We start from the raw sequence: 16,114 nt of genomic DNA on the forward strand, positions 1-16,114 counted from the left end.
CATCCAGGCCCATATCCAGGGATTTGAGTTGGCCCATCCCAGCATCTAGCACATCTATGACCTGCTGGGACATGCAAGGTACCAGTCCTGCAGAACCATACCCATAGGATCTGCATGACTCAAGGCAACAAAGGGATGTCTGAAGGGAGTTTTGGAGAAGGTTCAGTATTGATGGTATACTAGAGGCCAAAGTCCTTGAACCTGTCCAATGTTACAATCAACATTTACAAATAAAGCTGTTTGGACAAAAGGGTTTACTGCATCGCACAATACAGCTCCCAATGCCACTAAGATAAATGAAGAGATGATGGAGAGGTAGGAAAGGCAGAGAAGCAATGTGGCTTTTGTTTGTTTGTTTGTTTTGTTGTTTTATTTTGTTTTAATTGATTTTTAAAATCTTTGAGGGGAGATGCTACAAGAGTAAAGGAAAGATGTGGGAAATGAATGGGATTGGGATGCTTGATGTTTTATTGAGTCCTAGAGAATCAATAAAATTATGTTTAAAAAAGACATATTGATCAATGAAATAGACTTAAGGAACCAAAACATAAGCTCACACTCCTATAAATACCTATTTTTGAGAAAGAGGCCAATAATATACATTGAATAAAAGATAGCATCTTCAACAAATAGAGCTGTTCAAACTGGATAGATAGGTGTAGAAGACTGGAACTTGATTCTCATCTCTCGCACTACACAAAATTCAACTCCAAATGGATCAAGAGCCTCAACATAAAATCTGATATTCTGAACCTGATAGAGGAGAGAGTAGGGAATATGCTTGAACTCATTGGCACAGGAAATGACTTTCTGAATAAAACCCAGACAGTGTAGAAATTAAAACCAACAATTTGCAAATAGGACCTCATTAAAATAAAAGGCTTTGTACAGCAGAGGCTGTCATCATTCTAGTGAAAAGGCAGCCTACATAATGGAAAAAATCTTTAGGACCTATATATTTGACAAAGAGTTAGTATCTAGTATATACAAAAAACTAAAAAAAAAAAACTATTCATAAGAAAGTAACAATTTTAAAAATTGAGGTATGAGACTATGCAGAGTTTTTAAAAATTAAATATAAATAGCCAAGAAATATGTTTAAAATATTCAACATCTTTAGCCACCCAGTAAATGTAAATGAAAACAGATAAAATTTTAATTAAACAGAATTTCACCACAGAGTTGTGCATTTTGAGTGTTCTTATTTTATCCATTTTCCATGTAGGAAAGTGAGGCAAACAAGTTCATTATTCACAGAAGGTCATATAGCTGATAAAACAGTTGGTATATTTTAAAAATATGTTCAAGGTTAAATCATAAATACTTCCTTAACATATGTTGATGTAATTGTTTAAATTAGTTTCATACTCCAACTTGCAATAGTACAGCTTCCTTATCTTTCCCTACTTGGAACAACTACTCCTTGGAAACTAAATTGTGTGCCAATGTGCAAACTTCTAATTAGTTTTCAGGATTCTAGCACTGAACACAGCATGCCTAACACAACTCTGAGTGCTTTTATACAATGACTCCCCGACCTTACACAGATTATACTAGTTTATATTTTTTAAATGTTCTTACCTCCTATCTTCGTATATTTAAGAAACTCACTTGTTACACAATCTGAATTGTCTTTTTATTTAATTTTTTTTCACACAATATACTTTGATGATATTTTCCCCTCTCCCAACTCCTCCCACACTCTCCCCACTTTCCTACCTGCACAGTTCATTTCATATTCTGAATTTGGTATCAAGGAAAACTGTAACTATAACTATCTCATCTTCAAATGTGGGGCCCCTTCTTTCTTCATGGTCTGTTTGCCACCAATCCATGAGAACAAAGGGGCAGAAGTAGCAAGTGAGAGCTTTGTGTGGTCTCTGTGAAAATGACAGAAATAGCCTTCAGTGAGGCAGCTCTGTTTTATTCTAGTGTATAGAGGTTATATAGGATTGGGGACTGTATCTGGGCAGTCACCTAATTTTCATTAAGTGGCATGCTTCTATCATATAGACATTCATCTATAGTAGCAGCATGGCCCTATTAAAATAGCTAGAGCATGTCACCTGATTACCATATGGGCAGCAAAGAAAAAACATTTGCAGGGAATTGTGTCAAGGGTCATCATTGAGATAAGTCAGGTATCCAGGCATAGAGACATTCTCCAAATGCTCATTCAGACCCGGTCCAGCTGGATTTGGTGAGCTCCCATTAGAACAGGCACACTGCCTCAGTTGGTGGACCAACCCCTCGCGGTCCTGACTTCTTTGCTCATCTTCTCCCTCCTGCCTTTCAACTGGACCTTGGGAGTTCAGTCCCTTCCTCTGATGAGAGTCTCTATCTCCATCTATCGCCTGACGAAGATTCTATGGAGATATTCGAGATAATCATCAGTGTGATAGTGGGGCAAGGCACCCTCTCCTCTGCTGTCCAAGGACCTAGCTGGGGACATCCCCATGGACACCTGGGATCCCCTCTAGAGCCAAGTCTCTTGCCAACCTTAAAATAGATCCCTTAATGTAGGTATCTTCTTCCCTGCTCCTATATCCGTCCTTCCTCCATTTCCACTCTCCCTCTCCCCCAAGCTGTTGCCAGTCCTTCCCTTCTCCCTTTCCTCTCCCCTTTCCCCCAACCTCACCCCTCACCCATGACCCCACCCCCATGCTCACAACTTTTGCCCTGCAATCTTGTTTGCTTCCAATTTCAAGGAGGATCTATAAATGTTTTACTTTGGGTTCACCTTGCTATTTGGCTTCTCTGGGCTTGTGAACTATAGGCTTAATGACCTTGGTTTATGGCTAGAGTCCACAGATGAGTGAGTACGTACCATATTCATCTTTTTGGGTCTGGGTTATCTCACTCAGGATAGTGTTTTCTATTTCCATTCATTTGCATGCAAAATTCAAGATGTCATTGTTTTTGACCGCTGAGTAGTACTCTAATGTGTATATATTCCACACTTTCTTTATCCATTCTTCCATTGAGGGAGTTTTTCAGATCCTGTTCATAATGTCTATTTTTTCTACTTCTTCTGGATTAGGGTGTTCAAGTCTTCCTGCTGTATGTTCGCTGGGTTCTGGTGTTATGATGTTGTTTTTCAGATTGTTGGAGGAATTCTTGCATTGGCGCCTGCCCATCTCTTCCTTCAAATGCTCTCCGATGGGTCTTCTGGTACAGGATCAGGACCACTTCCTGGCCAGGGACCTCTCTGATGGATTTTCTGGTACAGGATCAAGGCCACTTGCTGACCAGGGACCTCACAGACAAAAGCACTAGCTTGCTGTTTGCAGGCTCAGTGAAACAAAGGAACTCCTGACCGGTTGCACTCACCACCCTGTCCCCAGAGCCTCAGCCCCAAAACAGGCTGAGTTGGGGGATCTTATGATCCCACAGAAGGGAAGGGGTGCCTGGGAGCAAGCTGGGATGGGATAGGAAGAGAGAGGAAGTAGCCAGGGAGAGAAGCCCCTGCAGAATGACCAGAAAGTTTAGGGGGTTGAGGGGTGTCTGTGCTACCTTTCCGAGGCATCTGCCAGCCAGTCAGGAGCACACTCACCTCTCTGATGGATCTTCTGGTACAGGATCAGGGCCACTTGCTGGTCAGGGACAAGCCCCTTTCTTCCATTTCTTTAAGGGAATTTCTCATTTCCTATTTTAGAGTTTCAAACATTATCTTGAAGTTACTTTTTGGGTTATTTTCTTCTGCTTCATCCATATTTAGTTGTTCAGGTCTTGCTGTTGTAGGGTCTTTAGGTTTTACTGGTGTTGTGTTGCTCTTTGTGGTGTAACATGTGATCTTACCTTTTCTACTCATCTTTTCCTCTAATAGGTGTGGTTGGGGCTGTCTGAGATTCTGTCGAATAATCTTCTAGGTGCCAGTGAATCCAAAGCTCAGATGGTTGGTCCTCGTGGTACATACAGTCAGTGTCACAGTTTTAATTACCCTGTTGGTTACTCTGTGTTCCTGGAGATAGCTCAGGGCTTCTGTGTTTTGCTCTGCTCACTTAAAGTTTGCTGTCTCAGGCCTACTTTGGCCTAGGTTGCAGGATTTGCTCTGTTTTTGTAAATCCTGGTCTGGAAACCCTCCTGCAGAAGTCCCTGCCTTGGAGTTGGTCCTGCAAAGGTTTCTGGCTCCGGTCTACTTCCCTGTACCTGTACCTGTACCTGTTCCAGTGGAGGATCTGGTCACTGGCTCAATCCTGATCCGCCAGTGTTCTGGGACTGGGTTGGCTTCTGGGGCTGGATTTGCTCCTGGCTTCTGCTCTGGGTGGAACTTGTTCGCTCTCTGTTTTAGGTAGCTGGTTCAGTCCCACTCCCTTGTTCCCCATTCTTAACAAGGGCAACAGTTTTTGTTTTTTTAATTAATTCAATTAATTAATTAATTTAATTAAGAATTTTTAAGTGTCACCTGGCAGTGGTGGTGCATATGCATACCTTTGATCCCAGTACTCAGGGAAGCAGAGACAGGTGGGTCTCTGTGAATTCAAGGCCAGCCTGGTCTACAGGCTGAGTTCCAGGACAGTCAGGGCTGTTACATAGAGAAATACATCCGGTCTCGAAAAACAAACAAAAAATTCCCAAGTATCTCACCAGATGTGCTGACAATAACAATGAAGTGTGAGACTGGTTATTATTGCACTGCACAGCTGGGTAGAGAATGCAGGAAGTGCACAGCCTGGCCAAGGGCAGCTGCAGCTGCTAGCGTGTACCTGGGGTCTAAGAGTGTGTGGCACTGGCTGAAGCAGTAAAAGCCTGAGTAGAATCAAGGGGCCCACCTGATGTGGTAATAGCCCAATGAGGGTGTTGAGGGGAAGCCCACAACCCATGGGAAGAAGGAGCCAGTAGCCTGAAAAGACAACACAGGGGGATGTACAAAAGAATGTGGTGAGAAATGAAGGCATGCAGCCACCAGAATGACAGAATGTTGTGGGTGGCTAACTTCAATGATTTTGGGGATCCAGCATCAGCTGGAGGCTACCATAGAGAAATTGCAATGGGAAAATCCCAGGTTTCCATGGAGGGCATGAAGGGAGGGTGGGAAAGCTAGCCATAGCAGAGAGTGGCTGCCTTGTGATCTCATGCCCTATGTTGAACACCAGTTTTAATCATTTATCTAATTATTCTTTATCAATAAAAGCTGGAGAGTCAGACATCAGGGTAAGAACCTGAATGATCAAAGAAGCAGAGGAGAAGCAACCAGTGGCCTCCTCTCTCTCTCTATTCCTTGATCCAAAAAAGGCTGAGAATTTTTCCAAACCCCTCCCTACCACTTCCTGTGTCTCTCTATATATGTCCTTCATTCTCTAATACCTCTATGGCTAATTTGATCATCTAAGAACTTGCTCTGCCCTCTGATTTAAAGTAAACTTTCTGGACAGTCTTGGGAGTGTCAGAGTGTGATCAAAATATCCCACAACACCTGAGCCTCTGTTCCTGTAAGTTCAAGTTGAAGACAAAGTATGTGAGATCAGAAAGCATTCCTTTTTATGACTAGCTGAGTCCACTTGGTGTAATGTCCTCCTGATTTAGCTATACTGGTTGCAGTGATGATCTTTATTTTTTTATTATGTCTCAGATTATTTGTGTGTTCATTCATCTATTAATGGGCATTTATATCTTGGCTATTGTGATAATGGTTAGTCAGATCTTATCATGAAAAGAAACTCTAACAAGCCCAATCTTTACTAAAAATGACAGGCATGTATGTATGTATGTATGCTGCATATATGTACCACCATTAAAGAGAGTAGCACTGACCTGCTCAACTGAAGTCTTGGTCTTTTCTTCTGTGCATGTTCCAGGTTAATGGTGGCATTCAGTGCATGGCCATTCGTCACTTTGGTGAATTACTTGTGGATATGAACCAATACAAATGGATGCTGAACCATATAATCCTAGGAAGCCTTGTACCCATGATCCTGTTTTTGGAGTCTACGGAAACAAGAATTGCGAATGTAAGAGCTTTTTTCTTTCTTAAAATTTTTTACATGATCTTATTTCTCCCAATTAAACCCAGCACAGTGTTTTACGTAACAACAAATCAAATCTCACTGATCTTTTCTCTCTTTCAGGCTTGCCGATATACATTAACTATCTGTGTCTCACAACTAAAATGGCCAACATCATATCTGCTCCAAGAGGAAAATTACAATTTTGAGTCAGTGGTTCTCAGCATCTGTAACAACCTTGTAAGCAGACCTCTGCTTTAACTATTGTGAGCACAACTTTAAGGTTACACACACGGTGAGAGGTGCAGGGGTGAACAGGAGGAGCTTGTAGAAAGAATGTGAAGAAAAGGAAATATTTACATTTACAGCACAAACTTTAGGTGTAAGAAAGAGAATTTTTCACATTTTCAACATTGATCATTCTATCTTCCTCCCATTTTGACCTTTGGGTGGTCATAAACTTGAGTAGAAGACTCTACATCACCAAAGGAAAATGGGAATTATTTTGCCATGACTGCATGAGCTAGTCTTTTGAAACCCAGCATGAACAAGAGTAAATAGGTGGGGATGAGAAGATGACAACCCCAGATTAGAAACATCAGGAAGGATATGATAAAGAAACTAATCCTTGCCAACAGCTCCAACAGTAGAATTCATACAGACAAATCTCCAAGTTTTATATTGGTCTTAATTTCATACTAGCAATTAAGTAATTAAGATCTCTCACTGACTATTTTCTGGAGGAAACACATATGTTTTATCAACAGTTAAGAGAGTAATTTTCCTGTTTTATTCCTAGCTTCCCTCTTATGAAAGTTACATTACAGACTTAATATCTGACACCTTAGGGTTCCTGGGGAGCTCTCGATACTTTCTGAAGAGAGGAGCCATTATATTAGTAGGTAAATAAATTTATTTTTTCTTAATTTGTCTTTGAATGTACAAAATAGGGTTTAAGTTAAAGCTATTCATTAAAATATTTACAAATCTTTGTGATTGACAATACCTGGCATGGTGAATAGGTATGAATATGATAAATATAAAGATAAATATGATGAGTGGGGTTAGTATGTGTGATTGCAATCAAGTTCTATTTTACAGCAGAGTAGGTATATCTGTCTGATCGATTATTACATAAAATGTGTTCAACAAGATGAATAATAAGATTTCAAAATGTGATATCATTCCCTCCACTACCTGTATCACTATCTAAATAGCAAGAGTGATTTAAAACTTCACATAAGCATCATGTTCAGCACAACCTGAATGCCTGTAACTATGAACAACAAAAAATAAGGAAGAGCTAAAGATCCAGTAAAGTTTAAAAATAAAATATGTATGGGAGAAACCCAGAAAGCCACTCAGAGGGGAAGACAACTGAAGTTTTGATCTTGGACAAATCTGACCAATGGCAGTGGTGGTTTTCCTCATGACATTCTCACTGTGAGAGTCTGGAATTCCAAGGCTGGGGATAGGTCGCCCCTTGTCCATATCTAGGACCCTATGCCATCAAGAACAGAAAGGAATGAGGACATTCATGGTCATATCACCCTGTAGAGAATCAGGACAGTCCAGATACATGACAAACTGAACCGAGATGGGCAGTAGGATTCTGATCTGCGATGTTCACAGAGCAGGGTTGGGGGAGGGAAAGAAAACAGAGAGTTCTGTAATAACTCTATTTCAAACCAGTACAATCTCCTGAATAACCTGGAGCTTTCCATTTCTTTGTGTAACAACTATGGACTCCCCAATAAATCACGATTTCATAAAAGGGCAGCATCATTTTCCTGAAGCAGTACTTGAAGAGAAAAACACAGAAAAGAAGAGGGAAAAATATAGAAAATATACTTTTTACCAAACATTTGAGACTCACAATAAATAATTCTGTGAACCTAAAACTTTAAAATAAAGATTGAATGTATCTAAAAATATACAGGTGTATCTGATTAAACAAGCAAAAACCATGAAAATAAGATTTTACAGCATAGGGGAAAAGTGTGAGGCAAGATACATAACCATCAAAGAAAAGGAAAACAGCTGTGACCCACAAATGAGAAAATCTGCCTTGTTAGTAGAAATAAGCCAATCCCCCACCAGAGCAAAGGTCACACAGGTGAGATTAGGGTCCAAATTCCTGTGATACTTTAGAATAGATATTGATTATGTATAGTTCCTTGAATATATATTTAATTTAAAATGTAATTTAAATCTCACAGATCTTATAAATCAATGGTTGAAATATACATAAACAAAAGATACTATTTATAATGGGAAAAAAAGAAATAAGGAAAGAAAATGAGTGTCTTACAGTTTTTATTGCTGTGAAGAGACACCATGACTACAGCAACTCTTATAAAGGAAAACATTTAATTTATTGCCAGCTTACAGATCAGAGAGGTTCAATTCACTATCATCATGGCAGGGAACATGGTGGTGTGCAGGAGGATATGGTACTGGGAACATCTTGATCAGAAGGCAACATTAAGTGGCCTGTCTGTCAGTTCCACATCTACTCCAACAAGATCACACCTCCTAACAGTGCCACTCCCTATGAGATTATGGGGGCTAATTATATTCAAATTACAAAATGATTAAGGAAGAAATGGGAGGAAAGAAGAGAAGGAAGAAAGGAGGTGGGATAGGAGGAGAGAGCTTGAAAAGAAGTTTTTTCCAGAAGCTGGAAAAGATGAGAGAGAATGAAATGGGGAAGAAGGGAGGATGGATTGAGAGAACGAGGAGGGAAGAAAAACAAATTTTGAGTGCGTGCACTGCAACATGAAGAAAACGTACAAATATTGCTGAAAATGATATTGGAAAAATGAGTAGAGTGTAAATTCTATTTTGAGAAAGAAGGAATAAGATTTAAAGTTCAATGCTTTTTAAAAACCTATACATATATCAACAGTTTGTTCTCAAAGTTGATACATTGAATATAATACACACACCCAAGATAATATAAAACATTATGTGCAAGAACAGTGAAGATTCCAATCTAAAAAAATCTGGAGACAATCTGTGCCAGATGTCAGCTTGGCTATAGTAATTAAATATCATATGCAAGGAACAGACAGGAAAAAAATTGAACAAAATAACATCAAGAAATAACCCCCACATTATATAATATTAAAGGGCGAGCCACAAACTTTAACAGTGATGAAAATATGGAATATTCTTTAAATGTAGTGACATCTGGTAAATCAATATACATAATTTTTTCACTCTTACATTAAACAAATTCCAGATGGTCAAAGAAGAGTCAATGCTATCCTGAAACCATAATTACAAAATAATTTGACAAACTAACATAGAAAAATGTTCTTGATAATCACAGGGTAGAACTTTCACAGTGAAAGTCACAAACTAAGTCATAGAAAATATTCCTAACTCTGTAAACTTGAAATGCTTTCCAATGGGAAAAAAAACACTACAAATTAAAATCCAAATTAGAAAACAATCTGGTTAAAAAATGCAAAGAACATAAAAAGTTGACATTTAAGCATAACATTTTCACAACTTCATAAAAAAGCAATGCAAGACTATTTTCTTTTCACTGTCTTGGAAGATCCCCTTCTCTTTTGTATGCTCTTACTAACTACCTAACCTCTGTGGATGTTATGAACTAAGCACTCTTATCTAAAGCATAAGAACTAACATCTGCATGTAGAAGTGATGTGGGAGGGTCTTCTGTTTTGAGTTGATTTCATTGGTTAATAAAGAAACTGCCAGTAAGATTATAGGATAGGTTCATTTCAGGTTCCCTATCCTCAGGTGCCCCAATGAACTAACTGGGGACATTGCCCTGGGCATCTGGTAGCCATTCCAAGTTCAAGTCTCTTGTCACCCCTTAGGTGGCTCCCTTACCTAAGGTATGAGTTTCCCTGCTCCCCTATCCAACCTTTCTTTATCCCCATTCACCCCGATTCCCCCAGTTCCCCTCATCCTCTCCTTCACACTTTTCTCTCCCCATCACCCCTCATCCCCATCCCACCCCACCCCCAAGATTCCAATTTTTTGCCCATCAGTCATGACTATTTCCCATAGCTGGGAGGATATCTATATGTTTTCCCTTGGGTTTACCCTCTTGTTTAGCTTCTTTAGGATCACAAATTATAGACTCAGTGGCCCCTATCCATGGCTAGAAACCAATTATGAGTGAGTACATCCCATGTTCTTCTTTTTGGGTCTGGGTTACCTCACTAAGGATCGTATTTTCTATTTCCATCCATTTGCATGCAAAATTCGAGAAGTCATTGTTTTTTACCGCAGAGTAGTACTCTAATGTGTATATATTCCACACTTTCTTCATCCATTCTTCCATTGAAGGGCATCATAGAACCTTCATCTAGCGATGGAGGGAGATAGAGCCAGAGACCCACACTGGAGCACCGGACTGAGCTCCCAAGGTTATAATGAGGAGCAGAAGGAGAGAGAACATGAACAAGGAAGTCAGGACCATGAGGGGTGCACCCAACCACTGAGACAGTGGGGCCGATCTATTGGGAGCTCACCAAGGTCAGCTGGACTGCTACTGAAAAAAACATGGGATAAAACCGGACTCTCGGAATGTGGCGGACAATGAGAGCTGACGAGAGGCCAAGGAGAATGGCACAGGAACTTTCATCTGGCGATGGATCGAGAGAGAGACAGAGACCCAATTTGGGTCAACCGTCTGAGCTCTTAAGGTCCAAATGAAGAGCAGAAGGAGGGAGAACATGAGCAAGGAAATCAGGACCACGAGGCGTGCACCCACCCACAGTGACAGTGGAACTGATCTATTGGGAGCTCTCCAAGGCCAGCTGGACTGGGACTGAATAAGCATGGGTTGAAACTGGACTCTCTGAACATGGCGGACAATGAAGGCTGATGAGAAGCCAAGGACAATGGCACTAGGTTTCGATCCTAATACATGAACTGGCTTTGTGGGAGCTTAGCCTGTTTTGATGCTCACCTTCCTGGGCCTGGATGGAAGTGGGAGGACCTTGGTCTTCCTGTAGGGCAGGGAATTTGGACTGCTCTTCAGTAGCGAGAGGGAGGGGGAATGGACTGGGGGGAGGAGAAGAGGAGTGGGGATAGGGGAGGGGAGAGGGGGGAGGGGGCAATGTGTGGGAGGAGGGGAGGGAAATGGGAAACGGGGAGCAGTTGGAAATTTTAATTAAAAAAGAATAAAAAAAATATATAATAAAAAAAAAAAAAAAATAAAGAAACTGCCTTGGCCCTTTGATAGGACAGAAAATTAGGTAGGTGGAGTAAACAGAACAGAATGCTGGGAGGAAGTGAGGCAATCACCATGCCTCTCCTCTCTGGTCAGACGCAATGGAGCCAGCCACCAGGTCAGACATGCTGAATCCTTCCCGGTAAGACTAGTGCTACACAGATTATTAGAAATGGGTTAGTCAAGATGTGAAAATTAGCCAAGAAGAGGCTAGATATAATGGGCCAGGCAGTGTTCAAAAGAATACAGTTTCCGTGCTGTTATTTTGGGGCATAAGCTAGTCAGGTGGCTGGGAGCTGGGCGGCAGGAACGCAGCCGGCAGCTCCTTCCACATAGGAGAAAACATACAATGTTTGTCTTTCTGGGTATGAGTTCCCTCTCTCAAAATGACTGAGTGCTTCTAGCTCCATCCATTTACCTGAAAATTACACAATTTTATCTTTCTTAGCAACTGAATGATATTCCATTGTATAAATGTACTACATTTTCATTATCCATTCATCGGTTGATGGGCATCTAGGAATCTGGAGTCCCAGTTGTTTTACTATGATGTGTTATGTTGCTCTGATCCTTTTGGAAGGAAATGGAAATGATTTCTCATCATAGTGATGCTCTGAAATTTTACCTTTCTTAAGAAGAACTTCTTGGTAATGCCCCTGGAAATGCAGAAAGAATTCTTATTGCTGTTACTGTTACTCGTGGTTATGGGGATTGTGATAGTTATGCACTCATCCACTGGGCTACATTCCCAACTCTATTTTTTTTGCTGCAATCACATGAGGCTTTAATGATGACATGGGATGGGAACCAGTGCCCTGGGGCCGAGACTCATAACCCACGCAGGGGAAGAGTTCGACCCCAACTCTATTTTTTATTTGACAGTTTTCTGCATTCCTCCTTGCTCTCTGTTGCCCCATCTAATCTCTTGACCTCTCACAGAGAGTCTTTTCCCCAATGAGACCTCCTCCTACTTCTCAGACCTTTTATGTGTGAGGTAGTTTAAATAGGGGTGTCTGCATGAGCATGGGTAGGAAGTTACTTATAAGTGGTTACACCAATGAAGAGTGGCGTCCTGTGAGGGGAATTCTGAGTGCTTGGAAGAAAACTCCAAGAAACCAAGACAAGAGTTTTATGACCACAGTTTCTTCAAAAACAGAATTGTTGTTAGTTTTTGCTTTTGTACCCCTCTAAGGTGTACTGGATAGGAGTGAGTTTACTACAGATTATTAATTACAATTGGCTAATGCCATTTGTTTATATGCCTCTATGGAAAAAATGTGTTTTTACCACTTGAGGCTTGCCCACCACATGCAGCTTGCCTGACACTTGAGGTTTGACCTTGTAATTGTACCCTTTACTCACATGACTCTTCTTAACTTCTCTCCTGTGACTCCTTACTCATGTGACACTTTTTAACTTGTCTCATATGAACGCTTTAGTCATGTGACTCTTCTTGTTTGATGCTTTGAACAAAGTGAACTATTCCATGAGCAGTTAATCCTTGGCTCTCTTCTCTGTGGTCCTACTGCCAACTAGAGCAGTAAACAACAGGTGATACGTGAACAGAATGAGTCAATAGCCAGGTTGTCTTTCAAGGAATTTTCGCTCTGCATGTAAAAATGGCAATGCATGAGCTTTCTTCAAAAAGGAGTGTGGGTGCATCTCACAAAGCTATGTTGAATAAGGATAGTAGAGCCCTAAAATCCATTCTGAAATGTGGAGAAGGAAACTGTAAAGGGCTCGTGAAGGTCTTCTGTGAATGTATATGTAGCTGAGGTAATTTCACTTTGTGGTCGTTTTTCAGACACGTTTTAATTTTTCATTAAATAATAATTGTTTGAAATCCCTAAGAGATATTTTAAGGAGAATCTATTATCTAGCCAGATAACAATGGAAATGTAGCCAATAGTTTATTTGGGCCTAACTTTGCTTATCCCTTACACATAGGGTACTTGGGAAAATCCGGAGCACATCTACTACTCAGGGATGAAGTTGATGTCATGATTGAGGGTAAGACTGAGGTCTTTGTGTATAAATCGAAATAAGTTCACTCTTTTGTTTCTAGTTGAATGAGATTTCTATATAGAGTTTACAGGATGGAAATCAGGTGGTAGTGGGTTCACGAGGGAGAAAATCAGGAGAGGGACTAGGTTAAGGGGCATTTGTTTTTGTTTCTCTCCCTATTCTTTCTTACTGTCCCTGTTTAATTCTCCAAGTTTATCCCATTTATTGTCTAGGATCTAAATCATCATGCCAGAGCCTTAAGAAGCTATTGGAAGTTCAGGAGTCATTCACTCATGTTGTCAGGGTTTCTTTCCTGCCCAGTTCCCACAATCGTTAAGTCCCAAAGAAATCACACAGAGGTCTACATTAGTTGTAAACTGATTGGTCCACTAGCTCAGGCTTCTTATTAACTCTTATAACTTATATTAGCCCATTATTCTTATCTGTGTTAACCACATGGCTCAGTACCTTTTTCAGTGAGGCAGTCACATCTTGCTTCTTCTCTGGTCAGGAGAGGACTGCAGAGGAATGGCTTCCTTCTTCCCAGAATTCTCCTGTTCTCATTGACCCACCTCTACTTCCTGTCTGGTTGTCCCACCTATAATTCCTGCCTGGCTACTGGCCAATCAGCATTTATTTAAAATATAATTGGCAGAATACAGACCATGGTCCCACACCACACTCACATATCCTGCAAATCTTTTTTTCTACCAAGTCCTGTGTGACAGCACCATGTAGTTGTTGGGCTACCCTAGTCAATAAAGTTGGCTCTTTCCTTGTGGATTTTACATTTTAGGGAGTATTAGCATACATTACATTCATAGGGGGAGGAGTTAAAGAAGGCTACTGTTATTTATTCTAAGGGCATGGGTAATAGGTATCACTCTGTTTTTGTGTCTCTCTGTTGCCTTATTAGAAAATAGCTTGGAGGCAGGGCTAAAGAGATGGCTCAGCAGTTGGAAGCACTTGTTCTTGCAGAGGGCCAAAGTTCAACTGCCAGCACCTGCATGGTGACCCACAACGATCTACAACACCTTTCCAGGGATCCAACACCCTATTCTAACTTCTGCAGGCACCAAGTACACATGCTGAACATACATATGCTCAGGCAAACAATTCATAGGCATAAAATACAATAAATGAATCTAAAAACAGCTTAAAGAAAATAGCTAGGATAGCTGTCTGCCCCTTTTTCCCTCCCTCCCTTCTTCCCTCCCTCCCTTCCTTCTGTCTGTCTTTATAAAGTCTACTATTGTGCAGAGAAATTTCAGGTTCACAACAGCATTGCTGGAGGTTCAAGGATTTCCCACGTGCTTCCACACTGTACTCATGCAGTATCCTCACACATCAGCATCTCCCTCCTGGGTGGGCCAGGTGCTATAAAGAGTTGTGCCCACCTGGTTCATCATTAGCTCTCCTTCATTCAATCAGTCACTTTCATTCATTCAACACTTCTGACGACTTACTAAACGCCAAGCACTACACTTCTTTCTTAACCCCTCTCAAGATTGTTCTTTTCTCCTTCCCCTTCTCTTTCTCTCCATTTCTTTTCTAAAATATCCTTCTTCATTCTATTTCTTTTATTCTAAATAATAATAATAATATGGCTCACCCTGTAGTTCCAGCATTCGGATGACGGAGGCAGAACTGCCACAAGTTTAAGGCTGTTTGTCATAAGTGCATTTTTTATGACAATGAATATACATTGACTCATTATATTAAAACATATGTGCTATTTTATTTTATGATAATCTTAATTTTAATCAGTTTTCTATTGGTAAGCAGTGTGTTACACGACTATCACCAACACAAGTCTCTCATTATGATATCGAGCAGAATGCTTAGCACATATGTATGCCATAAATTTGGCAATCATTTATATTTTTCTTTAATAGATCTTATTAGTCAAGTAAAGAGAGGAAGAATTGCACGGGGAGAATATGGGGGAGAGCATCTTGGTAAAAGGTGGTTGCTTAGACTTAATGCTTCTTGGAGTTAGAGACCTTGAACTAAGGACTCCATTGCTGTTACAGTTATTGAACGCGTGGCTCGGGATGAAGATCCCCTGAACAAGAGGTTGGCAGAAATAACCCGTAAGCTTTTTAAAGAAATAGCCTATCAAATCGCCTCTTCCACCATCAAACAAACCTTTCGAAGATGGGTTAAGATGTTTCATACCAAAAAATTGAAGCCCATTTATGACTTGGCCAATATTATTAAGGAAATTATGGAAGACTTAGAAGTAAGTGCCGAAGATAGCCTGGTGGATCCTGCTACCGAGAAATCCGGATATATCTTTGAAAATAGCCAATTGCCCTTAACCTCAGACCATGTTTAAATCCTTTTCTGAGGAATACTAAAAGTTGTCACCAGCCCTTCTAGTTATTAAAATATATGAATCTGAGAAGTCTGCCACCTGTCTCACAATGAGAAAACCCTTTCTATGCAGCACTGGAAATCTAGATGCATTTTTATGCTCTTTTGGCCCAGCTGGGCAGACACTGTTTCCATCCTGTCTTAACATCCTGGTTGAAAATTTCTCCCATTTTCTTTATCAGATTGTACCAAAATCATTGCCTCCTTTTTTCTCACTGAACTGACTTTTTTTTTAAAGCACCCACCGTAGCTTACACAGTGATGTGTGCTCTAGAACACACAGCACCTGGCATCTGATGGAAAAAAAAAAAACCACTCTGTGAACACTTGCCAGATGAGTTCAATACAGATAGAACATATCACTTTCGTGCTTTGTGACATGTGAGTAGTGGTATGTCATCGCCACATACTTGTAAGCGCAACTTAACAGAAATCATGGACTGTTGATTATTTGACTGGGAATGGAGAGAAACACACTATGTATTAATTGTGTCTGAGTTATTTCCCATGCATCTGGCCATGTATAATGCTCATGGTTATATTTTAATGCCAGGATTACAAAGGAAGACAATCT

The 16,114-nt window shown here is 40.4% G+C and overlaps 1 protein-coding gene across 1 annotated transcript in view; it reads left to right on the top strand.

Moving 5' to 3' along the window:
- Positions 1-15,502, top strand: part of Mroh9 (maestro heat like repeat family member 9) — a 59,117-nt gene extending 43,615 nt beyond the window's left edge. The window contains exons 17-21 of the mRNA XM_057769129.1: positions 5,799-5,951; positions 6,069-6,185; positions 6,745-6,847; positions 13,108-13,170; positions 15,198-15,502. Of these exons, the coding sequence (XP_057625112.1) occupies positions 5,799-5,951; positions 6,069-6,185; positions 6,745-6,847; positions 13,108-13,170; positions 15,198-15,502 (741 nt within the window). The remainder of the gene's footprint in view (positions 1-5,798; positions 5,952-6,068; positions 6,186-6,744; positions 6,848-13,107; positions 13,171-15,197) is intronic.
- The last annotated feature ends 612 nt before the right edge of the window (positions 15,503-16,114 follow it).

This window comes from Chionomys nivalis, chromosome 5, assembly GCF_950005125.1.
Source record: "Chionomys nivalis chromosome 5, mChiNiv1.1, whole genome shotgun sequence".
Lineage (NCBI taxonomy): Eukaryota > Metazoa > Chordata > Mammalia > Rodentia > Cricetidae > Chionomys > Chionomys nivalis.